The sequence below is a fragment of the Lutra lutra genome, chromosome 6, assembly GCF_902655055.1.
Source record: "Lutra lutra chromosome 6, mLutLut1.2, whole genome shotgun sequence".
NCBI classification, from domain to species: Eukaryota; Metazoa; Chordata; class Mammalia; order Carnivora; family Mustelidae; genus Lutra; species Lutra lutra.
The window spans coordinates 140,127,761-140,152,914 of NC_062283.1; the positions used below are offsets into that span (position 1 = coordinate 140,127,761).

A 25,154-nucleotide genomic window follows, 5' to 3' on the forward strand; every position below is an offset into this window, starting at 1 on the left:
GGGCATTTCAGTTGGGTACTTGAAGATATTATGGAATAGCTGTGAATTTTGTTAGTGTGATAGTAAATGGTTAAGGAGAATATCCTTATTTTTAACAATGCAAGTGGAAATATTTTAATGATATTTGTAACTTCTAACACCAAGAAAATACAGAAGCATTATTGAAATTAGGTTACACATACGGGTGTTTGTGCCAGTTACCCAATTGTTGCCCCTTGGCAACAAATTACCTATCATTGCCCTACTCTGTGATGCTGCAGCTGGACCTGTGTCCTTTGTCAGTAAGGGGTGGTAGGAGGACATGCAGGAGGAAGGGGTTTCTCTTCTTGTTTCTGATGTGGGGGCACAGCTGCCCGGGGTGCTCTAGGACCATGTGTTAATAGGGTGCCAAGATACTTAGTCCACATTACTCTGGATGTTTCTGTAAGGTGTTTTTGGATGAAATTAACATTTAAATCTATGACCTCTGAGTAAAGCAGAATGCCCTTCATAATGTGGATGGCTTCATCCAAACAGCTGAAGGCCTGAAAAAAGACTGGCCTCCCCTGAGTGACAGAGAGTTCTCCAAGCAGGCTGCTTTGGGACTGGAACTGCAGCATCAGTTCCCCTGGCTCTCTCCAGCCTGCTTGCTCACATTGCAGATTTTGAACTTGTCAGCCTTCACAAGTCCTATCTGCCAATTCCTCCTAATAAGTCTCACGTATCCTATTGGTTTGGTTTCTCTGAAGGATCCTGACTAATGCAGATACAAATGGATGCTTAACCGTCCAGCAAGTTTTGCGGACACCCTGGTGGGAGGCTGCTTGCTTACTGTTCCAGAGGGTTTGGGGTTCTGTCTACAAGGCCTGATCCATTACCACCTGCAGACCAGCTCTGGCCCATGGAACTTTGCTGTTAAGTGGGCCAGAGCCACGGTCTCTCGAGTAGGTCTGACTCTACCTTTGGGAAGCCCCTTCGAAAGGTGTTCTTCCCTTGGGTTCTCTTTCTCAGTCCTAGTATATGAGTTGCTCTTATCTCCTAACAGCTTATCCTATTACGAGTTAAAAAGTCTTTGTTATCAAAATTATCCCTGTTCAAATTCATGGTATGGTTTCTGCCTCTTAATCGGACTTTGACTAATAGAGTATTTATTATCATACTATTTTATGTTTGAAGTTTTTCATTAGTTAAATTTGTGATCATTTATTAAACATTTTATATAAAGTACTGTTTTTGTGTTTACTTCTCATAGGAAGAGTCCAAAATATATAACCAGAGTCATGTTTGTATTGTATATTTTTCACTAATACACTAAGAGAAGATTTATATAAATTATCTGTCTTAAAAATACACACATTACTTCTGTGTATCTGAGTTAACTCATGTTTTTTAAGAGAATACTAGTGAGTACTTAACACACAATGTAATTTGCTGTGAATTTTCATAAGCTATAAAAGTCTTTAATAATAAGTCAGGCTTTTTTGGAAATAATTTCTACTAGAGATTCATAATCAGCATAGTCCTTCAAGGACTGTACAAGTTCATCCAGTAGATGCCCCCCCTGCATAAAAGTTTCAAGATCATGAAGTGACTTGTTTATTCTGTGATCTGTGACCCGGTTCTGTGGAAAATTATATGTTCTTATTTTCTCTGACCTTCCTTTAGTTCCAACCTATATAAAAAGATATGAGATACAGTTAGATTCAGGCAACTAAACCGATAAATTTAACTTATCTGGAGATTAAGCTCTTGATTTATAATTTAAAACACAATGTAAGAACCAAGTTTTAAACATTTTGGATCCTCAAATAACACAGGAACATAATGGAAAAATAAATACTGGCTTTAAAGGCCAACAAACTTACAGCATTTGATCTTCTCTCTGCCATTTCAGTGCTCTATGACTTCAGACATTTATTTCAACTTTCAACTTTAGCTTCCCTATCCATAAAATACAAACAATACCTACTACACCATGATGATGTATACATTCAGCTGAGCAGAGATGGTATTCAAATGGTAGTTTTATATATATATATGAAACTTCTGTGTATTAATCTGATCATTTTCAGTGATGATACAGTAGTAAATTCCCTTAGGAAGAAATTAATAAAGGCTCTGTAATTATAAAATTAAATACCAAATAGGAAGAAAGTTCAGTTTGCTTTCCAACTTTCTTCCATAATTTTCAAAGTATTAAAAAATGGGGATTCCATATACCTTTTTTTAGTAACTTTGATTGAAAGTCTGAAAAAACAAGCCCTTGAATATAGAAAATAGGGCAGAGATTTAAAATTACTATAAAACAAATAAAACCCCCTAGGTTGAGCTACTTGAATTATTTCCTTATTTTAAGAAATATACTGAAACAGTTTTAACATACATAAAAACTGGGTTATCTAAAAACATTTTTATCTTTCGGAGCATCTTTTAAATCCAGTTTTACCTGAATCTTTCTAGCACTATATCTTTTCCTTGTTTCTTCTTCTAGATACATGCTATACAGTTTTGCACGTAGCTTTTTCATAGCCATCTCTCTGTTTTTCAGTTGAGATCTCTCTTGTTGGCATTCAGAAACAACACCTGAATAGTGTTATGAGAATTATTAAATAGTTTTAGTAGGAAAATCTTCTTCATTTATTATCAAGGAATAATCTTTTTCTTCTTCCTTTATGAGGAGAGAAAACAGAACTCTAATAAAAAAGAAGACTATTAACAAATAACTTTTATAGAGTTCTCAGAAAACTGAAAATTTAAGCTTAAGCTACACTGCAAAATATATTCATTGAAAGCAGACATAAGGAACAATAAGCACTTATCATTTAATATGGATTATTTTCCCATATCCTTAGCTAGCCACCATAATTTTTTTAAAGTAATAAGAACAAAAATAAGTTAATCCTACTGAAGATAGTCACTATTTATATTTTTATGAGGATTTTCATCCACTTTTTTTCCTATGCCTGTTTACATACTATATTACATAGACAACATCTTAAAGTATAACTTGAGGAGTTCCTCATAACCATAAACATAAAAATCAAAAACCTATCAGTCCAGTCCTATAACCACTGCTGATCCATGAGAATTATGCTTATTTGAGACTGGTCACTGCAACAGATTCTTGTATTCTTTCTAGGTAACTGAGGTTTGCTATCCATGTGCTTTATCCATGTAAAACACTGCAGTAATGACTGTAAAGCACATTTGGTTCTTCTGATAGTAGACTGAAGACTTAAGAAACACTTAGATAGGGGCGCCTGGGTGGCTCAGTGGGTTAAAGCCTCTGCCTTCGGCTCAGGTCATGATCCCAGGGTCCTGGGACGGAGCCCCACATGGGGCTCTCTGCCCAGCAGGGAGCCTGCTTCCATTCCTCTCTCTCTGCCTGCCACTCTGCCTACTTGTGATCTCTGTCAAATAAATAAATAAAATCTTAAAAAAAAAAAAAAAAGAAACATTTAGATATAGCTCCATTGCCTATCTACAGTCAGAACTGCTGGAAGTTTGTGAGTGGACTTCATGGAGAAACAGGCCTGGAGTTAAGTGTAGTAATTTGCAGGTGAGCATGTTTCTGGGTAGCGAGTTCAAGTTTTCATTTTCTCAAAAGAGTCCATGTCCCCCTCCTTTCAAAGAAGGCTAAGAACTAGTGATGTAGAGCATTTTCTGACAAAGAACTACCCATGACAATGACCTCATTCTGAGGATTTCCTTTTATTTATTTTTATTATTTTAAGTAGGCTCCACACCAGCCTGGGTATTGAACTCATGACCCTAAGATCAAAACTCACATGTTCTACCTGACTGAGCCAGCCAGGTGCCCTGGATTTGCTTTTAACAGTGATATTTACAAACTGTAAGCTTCAAGAAGCTACCTGGAAGGACTATCCACACCTTTTCTTCATGGTCACCAGTATGGGCTTAGATCCTTCCATCTTCCTGGCTTGCAGAGTTACATCTAAGGATTCTAAATAAAGTATTTAATAATAATCCTTAGTAGTATATATTCTAGTAATTAAGGATCTATTACAGTGGAAAATTAGTCAAGTTATTCAGAATCTGATTTCTTTCTTCCAAGTTTTATGTTGCAGGGATAAGTGCGTACCTGTTGGAAGATGAACTATCCGGACAGCACTGTCTGTGGTATTTACATGCTGTCCTCCAGCTCCACTGGCTCGCTTAGTATCAATTCGCAAATCTTTCGGGTTAATTACCAGATTAATCTATACACAAGAGGAAATATTAGGATTTAAAAATATCACATGTTTATGAACTGTTCAAAGGCAAGAACTATCCATTAATAAATAAATATATGTCACATACAGAATTGATATAAGATTAAGAAAGTTTAATTTTAAGAATATAAAGTAGTTGGAAGGATACCATTTTTAAAACACTAAGAGTGGTGGATCAAAATATAATACAAAACAAAAACCCTCCAAATCCTCAAAAACTAGACTTCTCTGTAAATTACCCTCTTCTTACCACATGAACAGAAGAACTTAGTTAATATGTTAATATTCGAAATGGGAGTATAGGAACTAATAATGTGAGCGTTTTTGGATTCTTTCTGTGTTTAAAAAACAACATAAAAAATGCTAGCTTAAGAACTATGAGAAGGCTTACTTTGTTTAATTTTAAGTAAAGAAGGGCTTAAACATATTTCGAGGCAGAGGAGAGGCACACGGAAACCGGCACCGGACAAAAGCCTGTATGAACACTAACAGGAGATTTACATTTTAGTGTGACTGGGTTATGAAGCAGCAATTCTGTTCAGTAGTTACCCTTGTTAAAACAGGATTCTTGCTACTCTGGAAAAATCAGATAAAGCAAAAATCGTTACGAAAGTAATCAGTATTAAGCCCTATTTAAAGTAGGTTAATAATGTTTCTCCTATAAAGATGATCTCAGGGGGCGCCTGGGTGGCTCAGTGGGTTAAAGCCCCTGCCTCTGGCTCGGGTCATGATCCCAGGGTCCTGGGATCGAGCCCCGCATGGGGGGGGGTCTCTGCTCAGCGGGGAGCCTGCTTCCCTTCGTCTCTGTCTTCCTGCCTCTCTGCCTACTTGTGATCTCTGTCTGTCAAATGAATAAATAAAATCTTTAAAAAAAATAAATAAAGATGATCTCAGAATAACTACTTTAAGCTTAGTGGTGGAGAAAAATTAATAAATAATACAAGATTACATCCTTCCTTTATACATCTTTAATTGTTACCATCTATTGTGAAATTATACTTTTTGGATTGAGGTAAGAGATTTCCCCCAAAAAAATATGTGATGAAGGCCAAATGGTAAGAAAAGGAATTTACTACTGAATATCACTTCAGTAAAGTGAGTTATAACTCTGGGGGCAAAGCACTGTGCTGGGCCCAGGATTCCAAGGGGAGATTGTGATGCCTTACCTCAGTCGGTTGGGGTAAGACTGCTACAGTCATGGTGCTAGTATGGATGCGGCCTTGCTTCTCTGTCTTCGGCACTCTTTGTACTCTGTGCACACCTCCTTCAAATTTCATGTGCTTATAGGCTTCTAAACCCCCAATGCTGGCAGATGCATGTCTAAGGCCACCTTGAAAATATTGGGAAAACAGAATTATTATTCTTGCTATTTATAAGCAATTGTCCATCACTTCCACCATCTTGAAATGTATTTAAAAGAGCTATAAAACCATATAAGCATACAGAATGTAAAGCATATTGAAAAACTTTAGCAAGCCCATGAAACTCAGTGTTTTAATACTTAATACCTTGACTGCTAATAACCACTAAACATAAAGCATTTATGGTATTAATGAACTGATTCAATGACACACCTAAAAGACCACTTTTAAAAGACCATTAATCATTCAATAGTGAATAGTGAATGATTAACATTTTATAGGCCACTTCAAAATTGGCATATTTGCATTCAAAATTATTAAGTAAATGATGAGCATAAAATCAGGTAAGCTTCCTTATCAAAAAATTCTAAAGCTTAGTTATGGTCTTTCCAACACTTATCCTAAGACACACATAGATAAACTAAATCTGTACTATTCCCAAAATGAATTAAACAGTTTACTGACCTATTTCACTTGGAAAATATTCCAGGGTTTCAAAATGCCATCTTTTAAATGCAGCATATTGCTGATACATATCAAACATCTCTGAAGTAAACAACATTGCCTCCTGACCCCCAACTCCTGCAGTTACCTCCAGGATCAAATCATTTTCATCTGTTTCTTCTGAGGGAACCAAAAGGAAAATAATCTGTAAATACAAAAATATCACCCCTCCTATAATTAGTAATTATTTAAAACTTAAAAAATAAAACTAAATCATTAGATGCAGGATGCTAAATATTCAATTTACTTAAAGTTTCTCTAAGCAAACAGTACTGCTGATTGATTTTCAACTATCTTGCCCATGAAAACCATATAGTAGTGTATAACTTCTATAAAATATTAGTGTAACAACTATTTTATAAATGCTGTAAAATCCAGCTGAAACTTGCAGCATTGCATTGTTTTGTTTCTTTTTGGTGTGCATGTATAACTTATGTCAGTCCTCTATTCAGTTAATAAGTAAGAGTTTGTTGTGAGTAGGGCACTACATTGTGTGTATAATGCAAAAGAAGATTCTGACTCTATCTTTTTGAAATCTATAGCCTAGTACAGCAGAAAAGAAAAAAACAAAACAAAACTTGAAATTGTATCTTTTTAAGCTTCTTTAATTTGGAAGAGAAATTTGTAATACTGGGACTGAAAAGGCCGTAAGAAATGATGTATGATCTGGTCCACTTCCCTCATTTTCAATGTAAAGGAAAGTGAGGTTAACAGAGACTAAATGACTTGCTAAAGGGAAAAGTGTTGGCAGAGCAGACATGAGAACTCAAATGCTCCTGCCTTGATCATTCCTCCTCCTGCTAGGATGTCTTTCAGCCTTCAGTAAGTACTAATACAGAATAAAAGCTTCTTAGGTTAGGTGAATTGAATAAGAAAAGCTACCAACATTTTATTGGTCCCCTAATATAAAAACAGGTACTCTGCTAAGCACTTTAAATACTTTAATTCTTAAATCAATCCTGAGAAGATAGCATTAACAGATCTACCTAAGATGTGAAAACTAAGTTTAATTAAGTTTAGTTTAGTTGAATAATACAGTTTAACAAAAACATACAACTAGGAAGTGGAAGATCTAGAACTTGAGCCCAGATCTGCCTGAATTTTGAAATATCACACTTCATGTTGGTTGGGACTTACAGTTGTTACTACTACTCCATCTCCCTAGCCTATGCCAATACAACATGATTATTCAGATCTTGAGTAAATGATTGAATTTATGTTTGTTAATTACTAGTCAATGAACAGAAACCTTTAATACATATGTCCTTTTATTTCACAAAAAAATTAGAAAATGGGTAGAAGGCAAGTTACATGAGGCTTTACACTTCATAGTAGAAGTGGTCTCTGGAATGGGTGGTAAAAACATTAACTTTTGATGAGTCCATATTTGTTTAGATAAAAGACATAATCTTTAAATTAAGCTCCCCTTTTCTGAGCTCCTTCCTCACCTTGCCATGCCCTTTTACTTATGTCCTCAGAGATAACTACTGTAAATCTTTTTTTTTTTTTTAAGGATTTTATTCGTCAGAGAGAGCGAACACAAGCAGGGGGAGCAGCAGAGGGAGAGGGAGAAGCAGACCTCCCACTAAGCAGGGAGCCCAGTGAGAAACTTGATCCCAGGACTCTGGGATCATGACCCAAGCAGAAGGCAGGCGCTTACCTGACTTAGCCACCCAGGCGTCCCACTACTATAAATCTTTAAGCTCTAGTTTCCAGAATGAGCAAAGAGTAGTTCTAATTTAATATAATGATTACTCTTCATCTAATGCCTATAGATTCTCCTGGATGTAAGACTGAAGCACTACAGTGTAGTTCTAAAAGCCCAAGGGCCCACCCTAGGTCTGGCGCTCTAATAATGCCAGAGACAAAACAAAGAAATACTCCTGCTGCTGAGGAGCTCGCCGTAAACCGCTGCTTCATTACCTCTTCCAGCCACCATCCACCCCCACTCTCCCCTCTTCAAAAACCTAAAGGTGGGGGGGGGATATAATACTGATACCTACTTCATTGCTTTTCTGAAAAATCCTATCGATGGAACAGTCACCTTTTTCCCCACATCTCTCCAATCCTTTTGGTATAATAAAAATAGGACCACACGGAATATGCTTTTTCCTGCTTTTAAAAAATTTATAATTCTACATACTAATAAGCTACTCGGTTCCTGAGTTGTTTTTATAAACTTCTAATAAAGTTCATTAGAAATAATAGCACAAGTGCTTATTCCTTGCAGGATCCTGTACCTTATGCTTCAGCAGCGTTATTTCTTTTTGGCAGGAGGATACTTCGTTCTCTGCGAGTTTCCTTAAGTCTTCATTTTCATCTGCAGAAAGAAAGCAGTAGGTTAAGTTTTCCTTAATGTCAAATTGCCAACAGAATTCAAGGTCATTATTTTATCATTATTATAGCTGAAGGAAAAATAAATGTCCATCTTGTCCTTTTAACAACTGCATTAATTAAAAGTAGCATTTTATGCATTTTTATTAGTATGTAACTTAAACATTTTTCCTGATGACAGAAGTAAAATAAAAAGAATCTACAAAAAAATAAAGAAGCTATTAAACTAGTCTATAGTTCTACCTCTATGAAATATTCCTATTAACAAATATGCTTTTAGTTTTCCAACTTAGACTATACACTAACAGAAGGGGAACAGAAAGTTCCATCAGTTAAACCACAACTGAATTAAAAAATAGAAAGTTATTTATTGTCCCTTTAACAAATATTTCATTAACATAAATATCCACCCAATCATTCAGATTCTGCCTCATGTTCACATAATATTTACATGAAGTACTCCCTGCCCCACTCGCTTTACTCTTACTTCATCTTTGAGTTTTCATTTTACCTTACAAAATATACCTTCTCATCCCTCTATCCCAGGACAACATGCAACCTACAGAAAGGAGAGAAGAGAAATTTTTTTTTTAGCTCTTACACATAACTCTCTTTGTTGAGCTCACTTTGGTGAAAGATCGGACTGTTCCAGGGTATCGGTTTCTATGTCTGTTCATTAATGAAGATCTAACTACGCTGGGAATTAGAGATAATAATATGTAATATGTACTCTCAAGGCAGGGTTTTAGAGAATTTTAGTTTCTTTGTATTTTTTAGGGGAGAAAAACAGAGTAACAACCTAAAACACTAGGTGATTAAATATTAAAATGGTAGCACCCTAAAAGATTGTTTCTGTGTTTATTTTGGGGATGGGCAGAAAGAGGAAAAAAGCATTAACTCAAGGAAAGGTAACAACACAAACAGTGAAATGAGGAATGATGAGAAGTGGTGGGAAGGCAAGAAATTCTGGCAAGAATTTAGCATGGAAGAAATCTGGTGAAATGGCAAATGTGTTGAAGCAGAAAAAGGAAAAATAAATTCTAGTCCTAGTTCAACCACCAAGTTCTCTTAGGCCAACATATACAATTTCTCTGATATTCCATTATCTTGAGAAAAAATGAAGGAGCTGGGCTGGTTGACCTCCAAGGTCCCTTTCAGTTCTGAAATGCAGTTCTTCTGTAATGCTAAGGAGATTGGAATTAAAGTCCACAGGTAATTTAATTTTAATATGACTTTTTTTTTTATTAACCCCGTATACCCAAAACTTTATCATTTCAACATGTACTTTAAAAATATTACAAATTATTTTTTTGTAGGTCTTTGAAATCTGTTATTTTATCCTTATAGTACATCTCAATTCAGACTACATTACAGGTGCTCACCAGCCAAATGTGGCTACTGGCTCTAGAGGGTTTAAACTGAACAGTTATTCCTAGGCAATGGAAATATTCTAGTTCTTTCTCAGTATTATAAAACCAACAAGTTTAAGGGTCTTTTTCTCTTCAACCTTTCAAGTATCCACTTGTTATCACCCCCCCGCTTTTCCTACCCAAACTTCTGGAGATTAAATACCATGTTTATTACTTCTCTTGTTAATTCTCATTTACTTCTCAAGTTCTTACACTGGATTTCATAATCATATTAATAACACCATTTTTATTAAAATCACCCATGACAAAATTGCCAAATCTAAAGACCTATTTCAGTGTGAGCTGAAAAGCTGAGCCCTTTTTAATCAGGTATCAACAATCCCTTACTGGAAATTTTAATTTTTTTTTTTTTTTTTTTAGCCTCATTTATCTTATTCAAGGTCTCAAAGGTCTGCCTATTCTTTTTTTTTTTTTTACTCTTTAAATTTTTTACTTTTTATTAACATATAATGTATTATTAACCCCAGGGGTACAGGTATGTGAATTGCCAGGTTTACACACTTTACAGCATTCACCATAGCACACAGCCTCCCCAATGTCCATAACCCAATTGCCTATTCTTTCTTGATCTTTTATAGCTTCCTCCTCTGCCTGCTCCTCAAATACTATGTATTTCTGTCTTTGTTAGCATCTTATTTTTATCTCTACAAATTCTTCTTGAGTATTCTCATCTGCTTCAGAAGTTTATCAAGTGTATGCAGAGGTTCTCATGAATATTCAGATTCCGTTTTTCTCGTATGCCAGTTGTTTTTTTTTTTCACCTAAATTATGAGCTTTATCTGAATGTGCTTACAGGTCCTTCTAGTTAAATATGGCTGCCTGTTCAGCACAAAACATCTTTTTCCTAAAATTTATCCAACTTTTATATTCTCATCTTAATAGTACCACTCATGTTCTGAACCCAGAAGCTTAACATTTTTCTTAGAATTCTGGCTGTTCTTCACTCTTCTCAGGACATAAGCTGCCAGATCTGTCTTGTTGAAGTCCCTGACTACCACCATCTCTTCCTCAGACTGTTTTAACAGCCTCCTCACTGGCCTGTCAGCCACCGGGGCCCCTGGAGAATATTCCCAATCCGTTCTCAACACCGAGGCCAATATGAATCTTTAAAAAGATGTCACTTCTCTGCTTAAAAACATAATGCTAATTCCCCCCAGTCTGTAAGAACAAATCCATGTTCTTTGTCAGGAAGGATTATTATCTGTCTTTCTGGTTTCAAGTCTCTATTACACTGTTGACATCCATACCTACTCTGTGCTCCTGCTATATCCTAATCTTCCAATTTGATACCTTCTTGCAGGTCACCTCTGCCTTCAGTCTCCTTCTCTTGCACTGTCTGGCAACCTCCGTATTCTCTTCAAGATCTATTTAAATGCCACCTTTTGCTTTTTATTGCAGAAATTAAAACAATTTATAAATTAAATTAAAACCCACTTATATTTTTACTTCTTAAACATCTCTCTCTTTCACTAGGCTGTAAGCTAAAAAGTAGTTCCGTATTTTTTTGGTAATTAGTGGTGTCTGACATAAACTCAGGAGTTGCTGAATGATATTTTCTATTGTTATATAAAGGTGAGTTGTGTTTTGCCAGTAACAAGTTTCTAACATTCTCTTCTCTACAGCTTGATTTTTAATATATTTAAACCTTAGATCCATTTGATTTTTAAGCTAGGCTTAACCTATGAAACCAATTTAATTTTCCCCCAAAAGTATTTTTTCCCAATACGGTTAATCAATCGCCCCCCAATTCGGGGCATCTACTTTTTCTCTTAAATCACTTAATTTAGATGCTTCTTAACTCTCACCTAGACTATTGCATTAATCTTGTTTTCCATGGCATCTGCAATCTCGTTTCAGGCTGACCTGGAAATTACCACAAATCAAGCAAGAAAGCCATTTCTGTCATTCACTCCCGCAGTCCAAAAGCTTCCACTGGCTCCCTTCTGCCAACAGGATAAAATCAGCCTTTTTAGATTAGTATTTCACACTCCCACCCTTATAAAATGTCTCAACATGCCACTGTCCATAACCTCTCCCCTTCCCCGCTTAACAGAGTACAGTGATGAAAAGCCTAAGATTTGGAGTGAGTCCAATCCAAACTCCTTTCCTTAGAAGCTGTTTAGCCTGAGCAGTTATTTTAGGTTTATGCCTCATGTTCCTCTTCTGATGCATGAGGCTAATAGTATCTACTTCATAGTTTGATATGTTAACTGGATGAGTTAATACTTAAAAATATTTAAGCAAAGGGGCGCCTGGGTGGCTCAGTGGTTAAAGCCTCTGCCTTCAGCTCAGGTCATGATCTCAGGGTCCTGGGATAGAGTCCCGCATCAAGCTCTCTGCTCAGCAGGGAGCCTGCCTCCTCCTCCTCCTCTCTCTCTCTCTCTGCCTGCCTCTCTGCCTACTCATGATCTGTCAAATAAAAAAAAAAAATCTTTAAGGAAAAAAAAATATTAAAAAAAAAATTTAAGCAAAGCCTAGAGTACGGTAAAAGATCAGTAAAGGTTAAACTATTCTGAATATCCTCTAAGAAGGGACCTTTATCTTTGCACAAGGCCTTCCCAACAAGTTCTCCTTGCTTTCCCTAGGCGTCTGTTCAGGTACTGTTCTCACTTTCAGCTGTAGTATTAATTTTCTCTCCCTGAATACACCGTGACCCTCTCTAGAGCCATGCTAGCCAAAGTGCGGTCCATGGGAGCTTATAGAAATGCAGAAACTTAGGACCCATCCATGTTTAAATGCACACTAAATCACTAAGGAAACTTGTTAAAAACGCCAATTTCTAGGTCTCAGATTCTGAGTCCAAAGTCTGGCTTCAGCATGCACCTCTCTTGGCACTGTCGCAGGTGGTTTCTACCACTCTTGGAAAAACACTGCTCTGAAGCCCATAACAGCTTGTCCTTGGTGAGCTGAAGATCATCCACCAGAGAGCAGGCAATCAGTACACTTACATTCTGTAAAAGGGGGCAAAGCATTGTGTCAAGGGAGCATAAGGGCTCAAACACGAAAGATTGGGATGAGAATGCACACAACAATACCTTGACCTCTGATCCAAACCAAACAGGGTTGCAACTGAGTAAACAACTTCTAAGGGAGGTGTGAACACCTGACCAGCGGCATAGTAGGAAAAGCAAATAAAGAGTCAAGACTCTGCTTAGAATCCCGTTCCCCCGGGCCCGACCCTCACCGTGTAGCAAGTGCTCGGTCTCCTGCAGCTCCCGCTCCTTCTCGCTCAGCAGTTTGGCGGTCGCCAGCAGCTCAGACCCCCTGACCTGCAACTGGGCTTCAGACCCTGCCTGGCGCTCCAGAAAGGTCCGCAAGGGCCCGCCGCGGGCGAACAGCTCCTCCAGCGGCAGGCCACCGCAGCTGAGGTGCCGGCGGGCAGGGCTGACAATCTTGCGGGCCCACAAACACCGAGCAGCACCCCGCAGGAGTTGGGACCGCATAGCTAAACTGCAACCACCGCCGTCAACCAGAGCCGGAAGTTTCGTACAGAGAATCTCGCGACACCGCGCGGAGTTTCGAAACCCGCGAGAACTGACCGGTCCCAGCCCGGCGCACGCGCCAGTTTTAAAGGGCCTCCCGAAAGCCTCGGTGGGAACTTCCGGCAAGCATTTAAACGCCGTATTATTCGCGGAGGCCGGAAGGGGGCTGAGCGGGAAGTGACCCGCATTTAAAAGCTGGGTCGGAAACGCCTCTTTGAACGTGCGGGGGCGGTGTGTTGGACGGGAGGGCGGGGACGCTGAAGGTTGTCGCTCGGTTTTCTGACGTCGAGATTTTACGTCCCAAGCACTGAATGAGGATCTCGAGTACCGCGGTGGAGGGCCGTGTAGTCCGCTAGTGGGGCTGAGGACAGCCTTTTTTGCCTTCTCCTCTTTTCGACGGTAAGACTCGTGTTCATGAGGAAGGCTAGGGGAGTAATTTCCCCAAATCTTTCCAGCCTTTGTGGGCTGCGAAATTTACTTGCTTTCAGACGACTTCGTTCCTCACCGAGCCTCCTGCCCGTCTCCCCTCACTGCGAGTTATCGTTAGTACTTTTAAAACAGATCGAGTGATTCCAAGTTCCGATAAACCAGAGCGCAGCAAAACCTTCACAGAGTCCTGCCTTCGGTAGCCCAACCTCCATTTCCCTCCAAAAATCTTGAAATAGCGGATTGGTGCCAGGGTTATTGAAGTTTATTGGTATAATGCTCTGCATTTTCAAAAGAGCTTTTCGCAGCCCACCAGAGGGATGGATATGAGGGTGTAAGTATAACCAAGACAGTCCTTGGGAGGCAAGGGTTGACTCAGTCCGGGAACTCCCACTACTTAACTAGCTTGCGCAGGGTCTACTAAATGTTTTCACTGTTGAGAGAGCTGAAAACTTGGAATTTTAAAAATCAAGGGGTAATTACGGGAGCCCTTGGCAAGGCTAAATCATCCTTGAGTCCTCTGATCAAAACTGAGGTTAGGTATGAAATTCTTGTAAGATGAGCTTACACTGTCTCCATTCCTTACAAACGAAAAGTGAAGTGGAGGAATGAGGTGACTCTCCAAATTATACAGAGCAAAAATAGGTTTTGCAACTTAAAAAGCTCCAACTGATCACCTCAACTATTCGTTTCACTTTGTGTATTCAAGCCACACTACTTTATAAAATTGTTTTTTCTTTAAGATAGTGGTTGAAACCATTTTAATTTTGATCCGAGTATACAACAGGACCGATAAGTCGTTTTTATCTTTATTAGAATCAGCTGTTTGCCAAGTCTTAACTCTGAATTTTTTCTTAACCATAGAAATGGGGGGAAGTCACGTAAATTCAGTATGATCCATCTCTCAGCTGAATTCTCAACTCAAAAATATAGTTAATTATTTATAAAAGGTGAAAAAAATGTGAGAAGCAATAACTTTATGGAATGCTATAAAGAATCCAGCCAGAAATTATATTCCCTAAGATGCATAAGCAATTTAAGTAATATAAACAAGTGTACGTTTTACTCCTGTGGTGTTACACCAATGAGGAAACAGTAACTTGTCTAAGGATACATTGGTGAATTCTTTATTAATTCAAAACATTTTTTAAAAGTGTAATGCATGTGCATTTTACAATAATATCCATAGGTTTCCACAATATAGTTAAATGAAAACAACTGTAGTTTACTTTGAAAACCAAAAAAAAAGATAGTTTGAGACTTCTGAATTTCCTTACATTATTGTCATGCTCAAATTCTATTATTACATATTGAAGATTCTAGCATTTTCAGGAAGTCTATTATTTGTACATAGGTAAAATGATAAAATAGATTCAAGGACGGGGAAATAAAAACCCAAAACAACTTAAATTGGAGGAAAAATCATCTAGATTATCTATTCAATTTATAAGTACCTACAGTTATTCTGACATTGCAAAATAACCAAACATGTGTCTCAAGCTGCATTCATGCATTCAAAACTCCTTTATGGTCCACTATTATTAGTGGGCTACAAAATAGAGATCATTAAGTACAATGAACATGGTAGCAAAAAATTGCACACATTCGGTATAAATTTTACAGAACCAAACACTGAAATTTTTTTTTTATATTTGGCAAACACCCTAAAATCATATACAAGAAGCTGTATTTATGACAAATAGGTTAAAGCAAAGGGGGAAAATCAAGTCTTTCACATTATTTCAATAATCAGTGTTCATTGTTCTGTTGAGGGCAATATGGAAAAGCACTCAGCAAATGATTATTGATTAAAATTACCTCTTACGACAAACTGAAGTATTTACTATCCAAGCGATATAGTGGATAAAGTAAAGGTAATTCAAGGGAGAAAATTCACTTTCACCTCCATTAAGTGAATATTCAAGCTAACGGTTTTGGAGTTTTATTTTCCCATTGCACTTTCCAGTTTATTGTATTTTCATGGTATTTGTTAGCAGTCATTTAATGGAACCTAATAGCAGCGCTGAGGAATCTGCTCAGAATTTTTTTACCTTAGCATTAATGTCCAGTACACTTACCTCTAATATGATCTCTTAATAATGTATTGCTTTGCAGTGGTAAAACCTAATAAACACTACCTCAAACACATGATCAAGGTCAGTATTAACAGTGATAAGTCATAATGGTGGTATGTACCTCTGATAAGATGTGATATAAATGGCACTTTACTTCTGTGGTCTTCCTAAAACTGGTAACACCTGTCTAATCATAGGGAAAACAATCAGACAAATTCCAGTCAAGGGACATTTACCAAATACTAGACCAGTACTCTTCAATACTGTCAAGGTCATCAAAACCAAAAAATGTTTGAGAAACTTGCAACTAAGAGGAACTTAAGATGACAGGATGACTAAATGTTATGTGTATGTTGAATGAAATCCTGTAACAGAATGAAATCCTGTAAAGACACTAGGTAAAAGCTATGGAAAGTGGAAATCTGAATAAAGCACGGACTTAATGCATCCATATTGGGTCATTAGTGTGACAAATGTCACAATGGGTGTGCAGTATATAGAACCTCTCTAGTATCTTTGCAATTTTTCTGTGCATCTAAAACTTTTCTAACATTTAATGAAAAATTTTATGAACACACAACCATCTTTTATTCTTTTATTTTCATATTTTCAAGGTAAATTTTTTTAAAAAATCATACCAGAATACTTTCTATTCCATGCCAATTTCAGTATTTTCTAATGGCCAGTCTCTCATAACTTAGCTTTAGCTTTATTTCCACATACTTATTTGGCAAATTATTTGATGTTTCTATTCTTATTTGATGTTTCTATTCTTACTGTCCTTGGGAATGTTGTTTTATTTCCATTGGAAATAAAATTTTCAAATGATTTCATTTTATTTATCTTATTTAAACATTTTATACAATATTTATACAATATTATACACACATATGCATACACACATCTATATACATATATCTGTGTACACACATGCGCATACACACATCTATATACGTATATCTGTGTATGTGTGTCATCGAAAGAAACATACTTCTTGGTTGTATGTCAGTGTGATGTTCTTGAACTGAAAACTGAATTTCAATCATCCTGAACAAAGCAGTAACAGATTCATACCGTCCTCCATCTTAAAATAAGCATGGTTGTATTTGTTTAATAAATAATTAAATCAGATTTTTAAAGTATGGTTTTCTAAAGAATAGGGGAAAAGTACATTAAAGTGGCATTTAATTCTTACATTCTTGAAATGGGAATAATTACTGAGCTGGAGAACTTTGATAAAGTAATAATAATATATGTAACACTTTATTCTTTCTATATTGACTTCTTTTAATTCTCATGGCCACCCTGTAAATAGAGTATTCCCCATTTGAGGATGAGGAAGCTTGCTTAGAGAGGTTCAATATAATATTTGCCCAAAGTTCCATGTAAATGTAATGTAACTTGAATTCAAATTAGTAAGTAAAGCCTGGTATCTGGGAACAATAATATCAATCTGTGCACTATCATGTGTTGTAAGGATACTATTAAGAACATTGCAGGGAAGATCAGAAGCCAAGTTTTTGGTATCAGTTTTATTGATAAATACTTGCAGTTGTAACAAGTGAGGAATAACTCAAACTTTTACAGAGTTAATACTGTTTTCTCAGGAGAACAAGCATTTTATATTGGTCAGAAATTTAAAAAGAACTGAAAAGAGCATGCAAATATAAATGTTTGCAAAATATATTTTGAAAATTAGGGTCAGAAGCTGTAAATATAAATACACAGGCAAGAAAGTTTTCTGGAACTGTCTTTATCACCTTCCAAAATAATATGCCATTGTATCCAGAGCAAAGTTTTAAAAATTTATGTTTGATAGGGTTCTATCTATAGACATTTAGACTAAGAAGTTTCAGGTGGCTTTTGAAAGAGTTCCTATTTTCCTATTTTCTGATTGTATTTAAAATTTCTTCCTTCTATATTTATTCCTCAGAGCATCTGATATTTTGTATTTTTTGCAAATGTAACTTGTCACAGTTCCGATAATGACATTTTTTCAATATGTTAAAAGTGTATAGAAAAAAATGGATCATTCAATATTAAGAATCAGGTATTATTTTAAGTCAGCTTAATGGGGTGAAAATGTATTTTTGCCCCTAATATATAGACATTATTTACCTATTTCTATAGTCCTTTGTAAAACTGAACTGTCAGGTAAATATATGATATGCATTTCATTCTGTAAGTAAGAACCTAGGCAGCATTAAAGGATACTAATAAACACCCCATGCACCATGACCAAATATCAGAACTGGTCATCCTATGTACATATTTTAAGATTTTTTTTTTTTTTTAAAGACCACATTATGGTCTTGATTTTCTCACTCCATAACATGGATATCAACATTGTGTTTTGCTATTGTTGTTCATACGCCAATGCACCCATTGTGCTTAGAGCTGCCCTGTAACACTGTCGGAACATCTGTTTTACCTTTGGGTAACATAATAACAATTATCCAGAGTGAAGAAGAAGAAGCATCAGCCATCCATTATTAGTGTGATCTATGTACAAGATCCATCTCCGAAGAAATCTGGCTCTCCAATTTAGTTATATGTATTTATATATAATCTATACCCTCCACTTTTCTTTCCATGATAGACACATCTGAATTTAGGCACTATAGAAAGAGCATGTGCATTAGCAGATGCTAACAATACACAAAGAAATCCTGACAATCTAAAACACAAAATGTACCTTCTAAAGTGCTAATTTGTCCCCAAGGAGGAATATATTCACTAGGAAAAACCAAATTCTACCATAACAAATATTGTGCTCTTGGAATGGTAGCATAGACACCAGTTGAGGGCTTTTTGTTTATTATAGCTCTGTAATTAAAACAGAAGGAGTTATACCATACTTTAAAAATTGGTAGAGTTGCAAATATACAGATATACTCATAGATAGAAACTTCAAACATTTTGAAATTAAAGGAGAAACCTCCCCTCCCCCCCAAACAGGAATTTAGCGCAGAAATGCTCACATAACATGGCTACCAACATCCGATGTGTAAATCTGCTCTCGAATCATTCTCAACCCAACTTCCTAATCAGGTTTTAAAAGGATATACTAATTTCAAAGTCCGTATTCTACAAATGCCCAGGTTAGAGATTAGGACTCTTTAGAAGGGCCCTTATCCTTTACATTTGGTAAAATATTAAAGGTATTGTCAAACAGACAATTCATCTAATAGTCCAAAGTATCTTATAAAGATAACTTATGGCTAGCAGGTCACCATCATATATAGTAACAACAAGAATATAAAGTCTATGTGTAAAAAGATGGATGCATGCGGTGTATCATAGTATATTACATATTTTCTGGTCATGTGCACCAATTTATTGTGCCTCAAAGATAGCAACAAATATGATATTACAACATATATGTGAATACATCATAGAAGCATTATAAACTCAGTTCTACTCAAGAAAAAATTAAATAATTTAGGAACAACAGAACTTCACAATGAAGTGATGATTCTTATAGGTTTTTCTTCACTCTTTCGGAAAAAAAATAGGACTTTTTGTAAACATCTTTGTAGCTATCTTTTTTCCAACATATTATGGAAAACTACTATTCAAATAGTAAATATCTAATTGACATGGATAAAGTAGGTTTTAACACACTAACACTTTCAGACAAAAACAGGCATTTGTTAAAAGAAATGATTATTATAAATATTTCCTATCTTCTATTCTAACTACATTTTCATAAATAATGTATTTAAAAGTGCTGAATATGGTAGGATAGTCAGCAACGCCAGTGTAAACAGAACATTTTGTTTTCTACTCTGCAAACTTTTTAATCCCATTTTGTCAAACACTGCAACAGTTAAAATATTTGCATAGGGAATAGATAATAGCCCTTTTAATCATATCTCCTGAATTCTATATAAATTAGAAAATCAAATTCACTTAAAAAAACAATCCTTGAAATGTCTTAAGTTTTATGGAAAAAAAAACTTATGATGCCAACCTTTCAAGTAAAATAAATTTTAAAAAGAAAACCCCAAACTTGTTTATTTTAAAAATGTTTAATAAATTAAAAAATGAGAGGTAGTTAAAAAATGACAAAACCTATAATTTTAATATCATCCTTAATATAAGGCCAGTATTATCAGTGGATATAAATATTTTTAAAACTTTCACTTTAGGTGACTCACTACTATATTTATTAAGTTTAAGTTAAAAAAATAGCCTCCAGGGGATATTAATATTCAAATGCAACACCTTGATATAAATATGACACTGACTTTTCTGTGTGTGCACATGATAGGATACTGTTTTCTTGAGTGTCAAAAGTACATGCCAATATCAGGCAAGTATTCTGTCTTAAAGATTTAGTGGTACTTATAAAAAATAATATGGCAGCTAGAAGATTTGAGCACTGTACTGCCTTTCAATTATGGATGAGTATTAATAGTTTGGTTTTAACATTTTTAAAATAAGTCATTCTGAAGATACTATGAAAACAGTTAAGGTCTGAAGTAGAGAATTATCTTCTTCATAACCCTTACAAAACTTCTCTTGGTTAAAAACTTAGCTTTTCATTGGATTTTGCTTTCAAGGAAAATATGCCACAGGACAGATGCTATTCATCAAAATGTTTTATGATGCTACATTTAGGCATTCCTTTATTAAATCCTTTTTTTAAATATATATTCCAAAAACTAAGTTATCGAGCTTAGTATTTTTTTTCTTGCTAAAGTACATACTTTACACAACCGTTTTAGAACTGGAGAGCCAGTCTTTAATAAATTAATTACAGTATTGGACATCTGATATATACATAGATTTTCCTCTATTACAATTAAAAACAATTATCACTCTTTGATTTGTCATTGAGATAGAATATCTTCAAATTGTTTTGTGCTTTTTTTTCTCTTTTCTTCTTCTTATTGTCTGTTTTGTTTTGTTTTTTTTTTTTACATAACTATTCTGTAAAGAAAATGCCACACACAGTTTTGGCAGTGAACAACCAGAGGAATCCCTCATTAGGACTTCCCAACAAGCAGAGATAAATAGCTCTTTTTCCATGTACAGAAATATTGGCTTCAAAATGAGTGTACTGAGCACAGTATATAACATGTTGAATACCATTGTTACAACTTAAAAATTGGCTTTTTCTCTCTTAGGTTATATTTAAAAATGCAAACCACAGCCAATTTTTTGGCAATTATTTCTATAAGACCATATTGCACAAAAGTCCTTAAATACAGATATAAGTTATGCCATTGGATTAAATATTACAACAGCTATGTGGCAAATGAAGCAGTTTTACTTTGCACATGCAGTCTCTGGGGATACACTAGGAGACTGTTCATAGGATACAAATACAGTTTGCTTGCAAGTAGAATGAGTGTTGAATAAAACAAACTTAATTTGGCAATCCGTTGTTTTCGTGTGGTGTTTTCTCCAAACTTAACCAGGATAACCTTGATAAAAATGGAGACAAAGACCATATGGTTGTATTTTCACAGTAGCCTGAGGAATGCTAAACTGTAGTTCTCCAGGAACTCAGTTTCTGGTGTAATTTAACTACTTTTATTTCCCCTCCCAGCCCTCCAAAATGATTTTTTTTTTAACGAAAATTAAGATTCAGAAGTAGAGCTGGCAGTACTTTCAACAAAGGACTTATAAATTTGAGAGTTCAAAAACCTTGGAAAAGAATCTCTGTGCATTAAGGTATATATCTGAAGTTGGGCATCTTCATACATGTGAGGATTAGGATCCAACAGATTTCTATTGATCACCTCTCTAACTCGAGAATCGAGACTGACCTAAAAAGAAATAAGAGCAGATACATTAAATAAAATTTTTTTCAAAAGATCTCAAGTAAATATAGTTTTGTGACATTTCAGAGAAACTTCGAAGAGTTAAATCCAACTATCTAAAATCTTGAGGTTACTTTTTTTTTTTTTTTGAGGTTACCTTTTCCAAGACTATATAACCTTTCATACTTGTCTACCTTAAGAGTTGAACTAAAACAAACAAAAAAACAACTTGTCTTTTAAACCAGAAGTTTAGTTCACAGATATCCTGGCTTACTGGGATTTATCTTTTCTATGCACTTACTCAGGAGTTTTTCACCATTTCTATTCATCGTTGAGGCACTGGAGAATTCCCTAGCCAGACGACAAATTTATCTCCTCCTATTAGGTCACTGCTGGTGTGATTCTCTTGATGGGACAAGGTAAAAATATGGCAGGGAGTAGTTAGTTCTCTGGCAAAAGTCAGCATGATATCCGGTGCTGATTCCTGATAGTTTTATATCCCAACAAATCCTGTTGCGTCAAATAAGAAACCAGGAATCTGGAAGGGTGTAGTAGAGCAAAACCAGAGCAGGCATTCTCCATGTCTTGGGGGTACTTGGCAAGGCACAGAGAACTATATAGTCCTTATACCGAGATGTATCTGAAGATCTCCGTATGAGAGATTAAGGAGAACAATTGCTTAAAGTGGAGTCTTTGAAAGGAGAAATGTAAGTAGGAATTCAGAATACCTGTACAAGTAGTCAGGAGAGTGTTAGTAGAAAGCGTAAATAAAGGGGTGCCTGGGTGGCTCAGTGGGCTAAGCCTCTGCCTTTGGCTTGGGTTCTGGTCTTAGGGTTCTGGGATCTAGCCCTGCATTGGGCTTTCTGCTCAGGAGGGAACCTGCTTCCCCTCTCTCTCTGCTGCTCTGCCTACTCATAATCTCTCTCTCTCTGTCCAATAAATAAATAAAATCTTTAAAAATAAAGAAAAGCGTAAATAAATTCTGCAAATGATAGTTTTTGTTGTCTTTTGTTTTCCTTCACTAAATGTTGGTCCTGTTGGAGCTGGCAGGACTGCTGGAAAGGGAGCTGGGGAAAAATAAATAGCAATAAGGGCATACTCCGGGAACAGAAATGAGCTCTGCTCTGAAGTGACATGTTGGCAAAACCTAAGAGGCCAGCCATCACAAACTTGTCCTCGTTGGTTTCCTCAGCCCTCAATGTTGAGCCTGGACTACAGCACTGTGATCATATTTTCTGTCTCATGATGTACTCCATCTATACAAATGTTTTATTTTTATAGCTAAATGTCTTGTCATAAGAATTTTGCAGAAGCCTTTTGGTTATGACTTCTTTTCCCACCTATTGTTCGGATTGAGCCTGGGGTCTTAGTCCTAATGACTAAAGTGGCTCATGTTCCATCTCGGTGTCCCCAGATTCCCAAGCTCTGTGGCCCATGTAGAATTGGATTGATTGCTATACCCCAGAGATGGGTCCTGTGAGAGGGAAATGGTGATCCAGACTAAATGTCTATGGCTTAGCTAGACCAACATTATGGAAAAAATTAAATGTCTCTTGGCTGAACTATATATTCATTCCTTAAAAAAAAAGTTCTGGAAATGGGTCATTTAAGGTTTTATTCTCTGTTATCTGAGCCATCTGAAGTCATCAAATACAAAGTAATAAAAAATACAGATTTTTTTCTAAGCTTTTTATTTAAAAATATTATTTATCTTTCTATTCAATAGGAATGTGTTGACAATGGAGTTCAAGCTGATCTCACACTGCAAAGTGGTGTTATGGTAAGGTGAAATCTTACCAAATACACTTAGCTGTTTTTGTAAATGTTTTTGCTCCTACTTTCAAACTTGAGAAACTTTTTATTTCAACGGAGGAGGAAAGGTTAGGTGAATGATAAAGAAGATCATTTATTTCTTAAATAACAGCATAATTAAATACAGTATAATTGCTTGTGGTTAGAACCATATTAGTTATCTTAAAACAGAAATAAAATACCTTGAATTATTAAATGTCTTGAGTTCTCACTGTATAATTTTATTTTTGTGCAAATCGAAAACCATAGTGAAATATCACAGAGAAAGTCATCTGACATTTAGTAACCTGTAACAAAACTCATTTGCTATTTCTATTTAAAAAAGAAAATATTTACCTTAAGTTCTGCTTGTTTGGAAAGGCTGTCAGTCAAAAGCAGTGTAGAGAGGTCAAATAACAAGGATAAACCCCATGGGTGTAAAAATCTATAGTTTCATCTGGTGGTATCTTTATGCTTCAGACTGTGGAACATCTATAATACAAGTTAGTGGGGGTGGGGGGATCCCAGCATGGGCCTGAGCCATAGTCACCATAGGATTCAGGCACAACTGGATGGCTCATGATCCTATCTAATCTGGGGTCCAGTGCCTATGGGACTGAGGAGTTTCCCATAAAGAAGTCATCCCAAGGGAAGAGAAAGTTGAGAAGCACAAGCCGAGCTATCGTTGCGTAACAGGGCTCCGGTAGTACTCAGTCCTCACAGACTCACATCTAGGTAGGGGAAGGGAAGGCACCATTCACAGTCACAGCATTAACAGAAAAAGAAGTACTCTGTCGGGACGGGGCACCACACGGCTCCTATGAATTTGGCAGCATTCACCCAGCAGCTGTAGCAGTGCTGGGAACACTGGCAGTGTTGAGAGGTGGCAAGTGACGTTTAGAAGGCTTAAGGGACTTTGTGGGAGGAGCTTGGAAGCTATTCCCTCGCACAAGGAGCAGGAGACAGAAGAAGAAGAAAGGCAAGTGGCTCGCAAACATACAGATATGTTCCACCTGTAACTCCACAAACTAGTTGGGAGAAAAACAGCATGAGAGCTGAAGGTTCATCATGAGTGTGGAACGAAAGCGGAGGCAATGAAGACAGGTCTTGCTAGTGTGGCTGGGGAAAACCCGGCTCAAGCTGAGTGATCTACCTGTTTAATCTTGCTACATTCCCTACCCAGTGGAGGAGAACACTGAGATAAGTGAATGTCACCAGAGGGCTGTATGCTATGTGTTGACCCTGCCTTTCTGTTCTAGCCATCAAGATGCAATGGAAATTTTGACATTGTGGACATTTGGGGCAGAATTATGCTGAAAATGATGAATTTTCACTGAAAGTCTTTTTCCCTTGTGGAGATCATCCTCAAATTAATTAGGTAATTTCCTTAAAACAATTTTTAGGTATCATGATTATGTTTTTCTCCTCCATTTTTTTTCCCATTTTATCTCTAATTTTACCCAAGTTGCTTTATTTAGGATTCTTTTTGAAGTAAAATTCTGATTTTTGTTCCTTTTTCCTTTATAAGTTCATATTCAATTTTACCAGTGATATTCTCTTTAATTTTAACTAAACTTGGTTTTCTCATGTTAAATTTTGTGAAGAATATCTTATTCCCCCATTGGTTATAATAAATTTATATCATGTGTACTTTTAGTCATATTATTCTGTGTTAATTATTTCTGCTGAAAATAATTATAAATTGCAAATAAGACTATTGGAATTGATTTCTTGGAACAAAGATCACTGGATAAAGTACAGTAGCCATA

At 36.2% G+C, this 25,154-nt stretch overlaps 2 protein-coding genes across 8 annotated transcripts in view; both read right to left on the minus strand.

Moving 5' to 3' along the window:
* Positions 1-662: 662 nt before the first annotated feature.
* Positions 663-13,283, minus strand: MTRF1L (mitochondrial translation release factor 1 like). Of its 7 annotated transcripts, none has more exons than XM_047732605.1 (7): positions 13,025-13,283; positions 8,317-8,396; positions 6,038-6,221; positions 5,378-5,541; positions 4,082-4,199; positions 2,426-2,562; positions 663-1,651 (listed from the first exon to the last, which is right to left on the minus strand). In XM_047732605.1, the coding sequence occupies exons 1-7, from the start codon at positions 13,281-13,283 to the stop codon at positions 1,451-1,453; spliced, it is 1,143 nt and encodes a 380-aa protein (XP_047588561.1). In that variant the 3' UTR covers positions 663-1,450. The 7 variants fall into 7 exon arrangements, with proteins under 7 accessions (XP_047588561.1, XP_047588567.1, XP_047588564.1 ...); XM_047732608.1 differs by lacking the exon at positions 663-1,651 and adding an exon at positions 3,852-3,943 and having other exon boundaries at positions 2,429-2,562; XM_047732606.1 differs by lacking the exons at positions 663-1,651; positions 2,426-2,562 and adding exons at positions 2,622-2,647; positions 3,852-3,943.
* Positions 13,284-19,797: 6,514 nt separating this feature from the next.
* RGS17 (regulator of G protein signaling 17) overlaps positions 19,798-25,154 on the minus strand; it is a 94,081-nt gene continuing 88,724 nt past the window's right edge. The window contains exon 5 of the mRNA XM_047732613.1: positions 19,798-21,600. Within this exon, the coding sequence (XP_047588569.1) occupies positions 21,412-21,600 (189 nt within the window). The 3' untranslated portion in view covers positions 19,798-21,411. The remainder of the gene's footprint in view (positions 21,601-25,154) is intronic.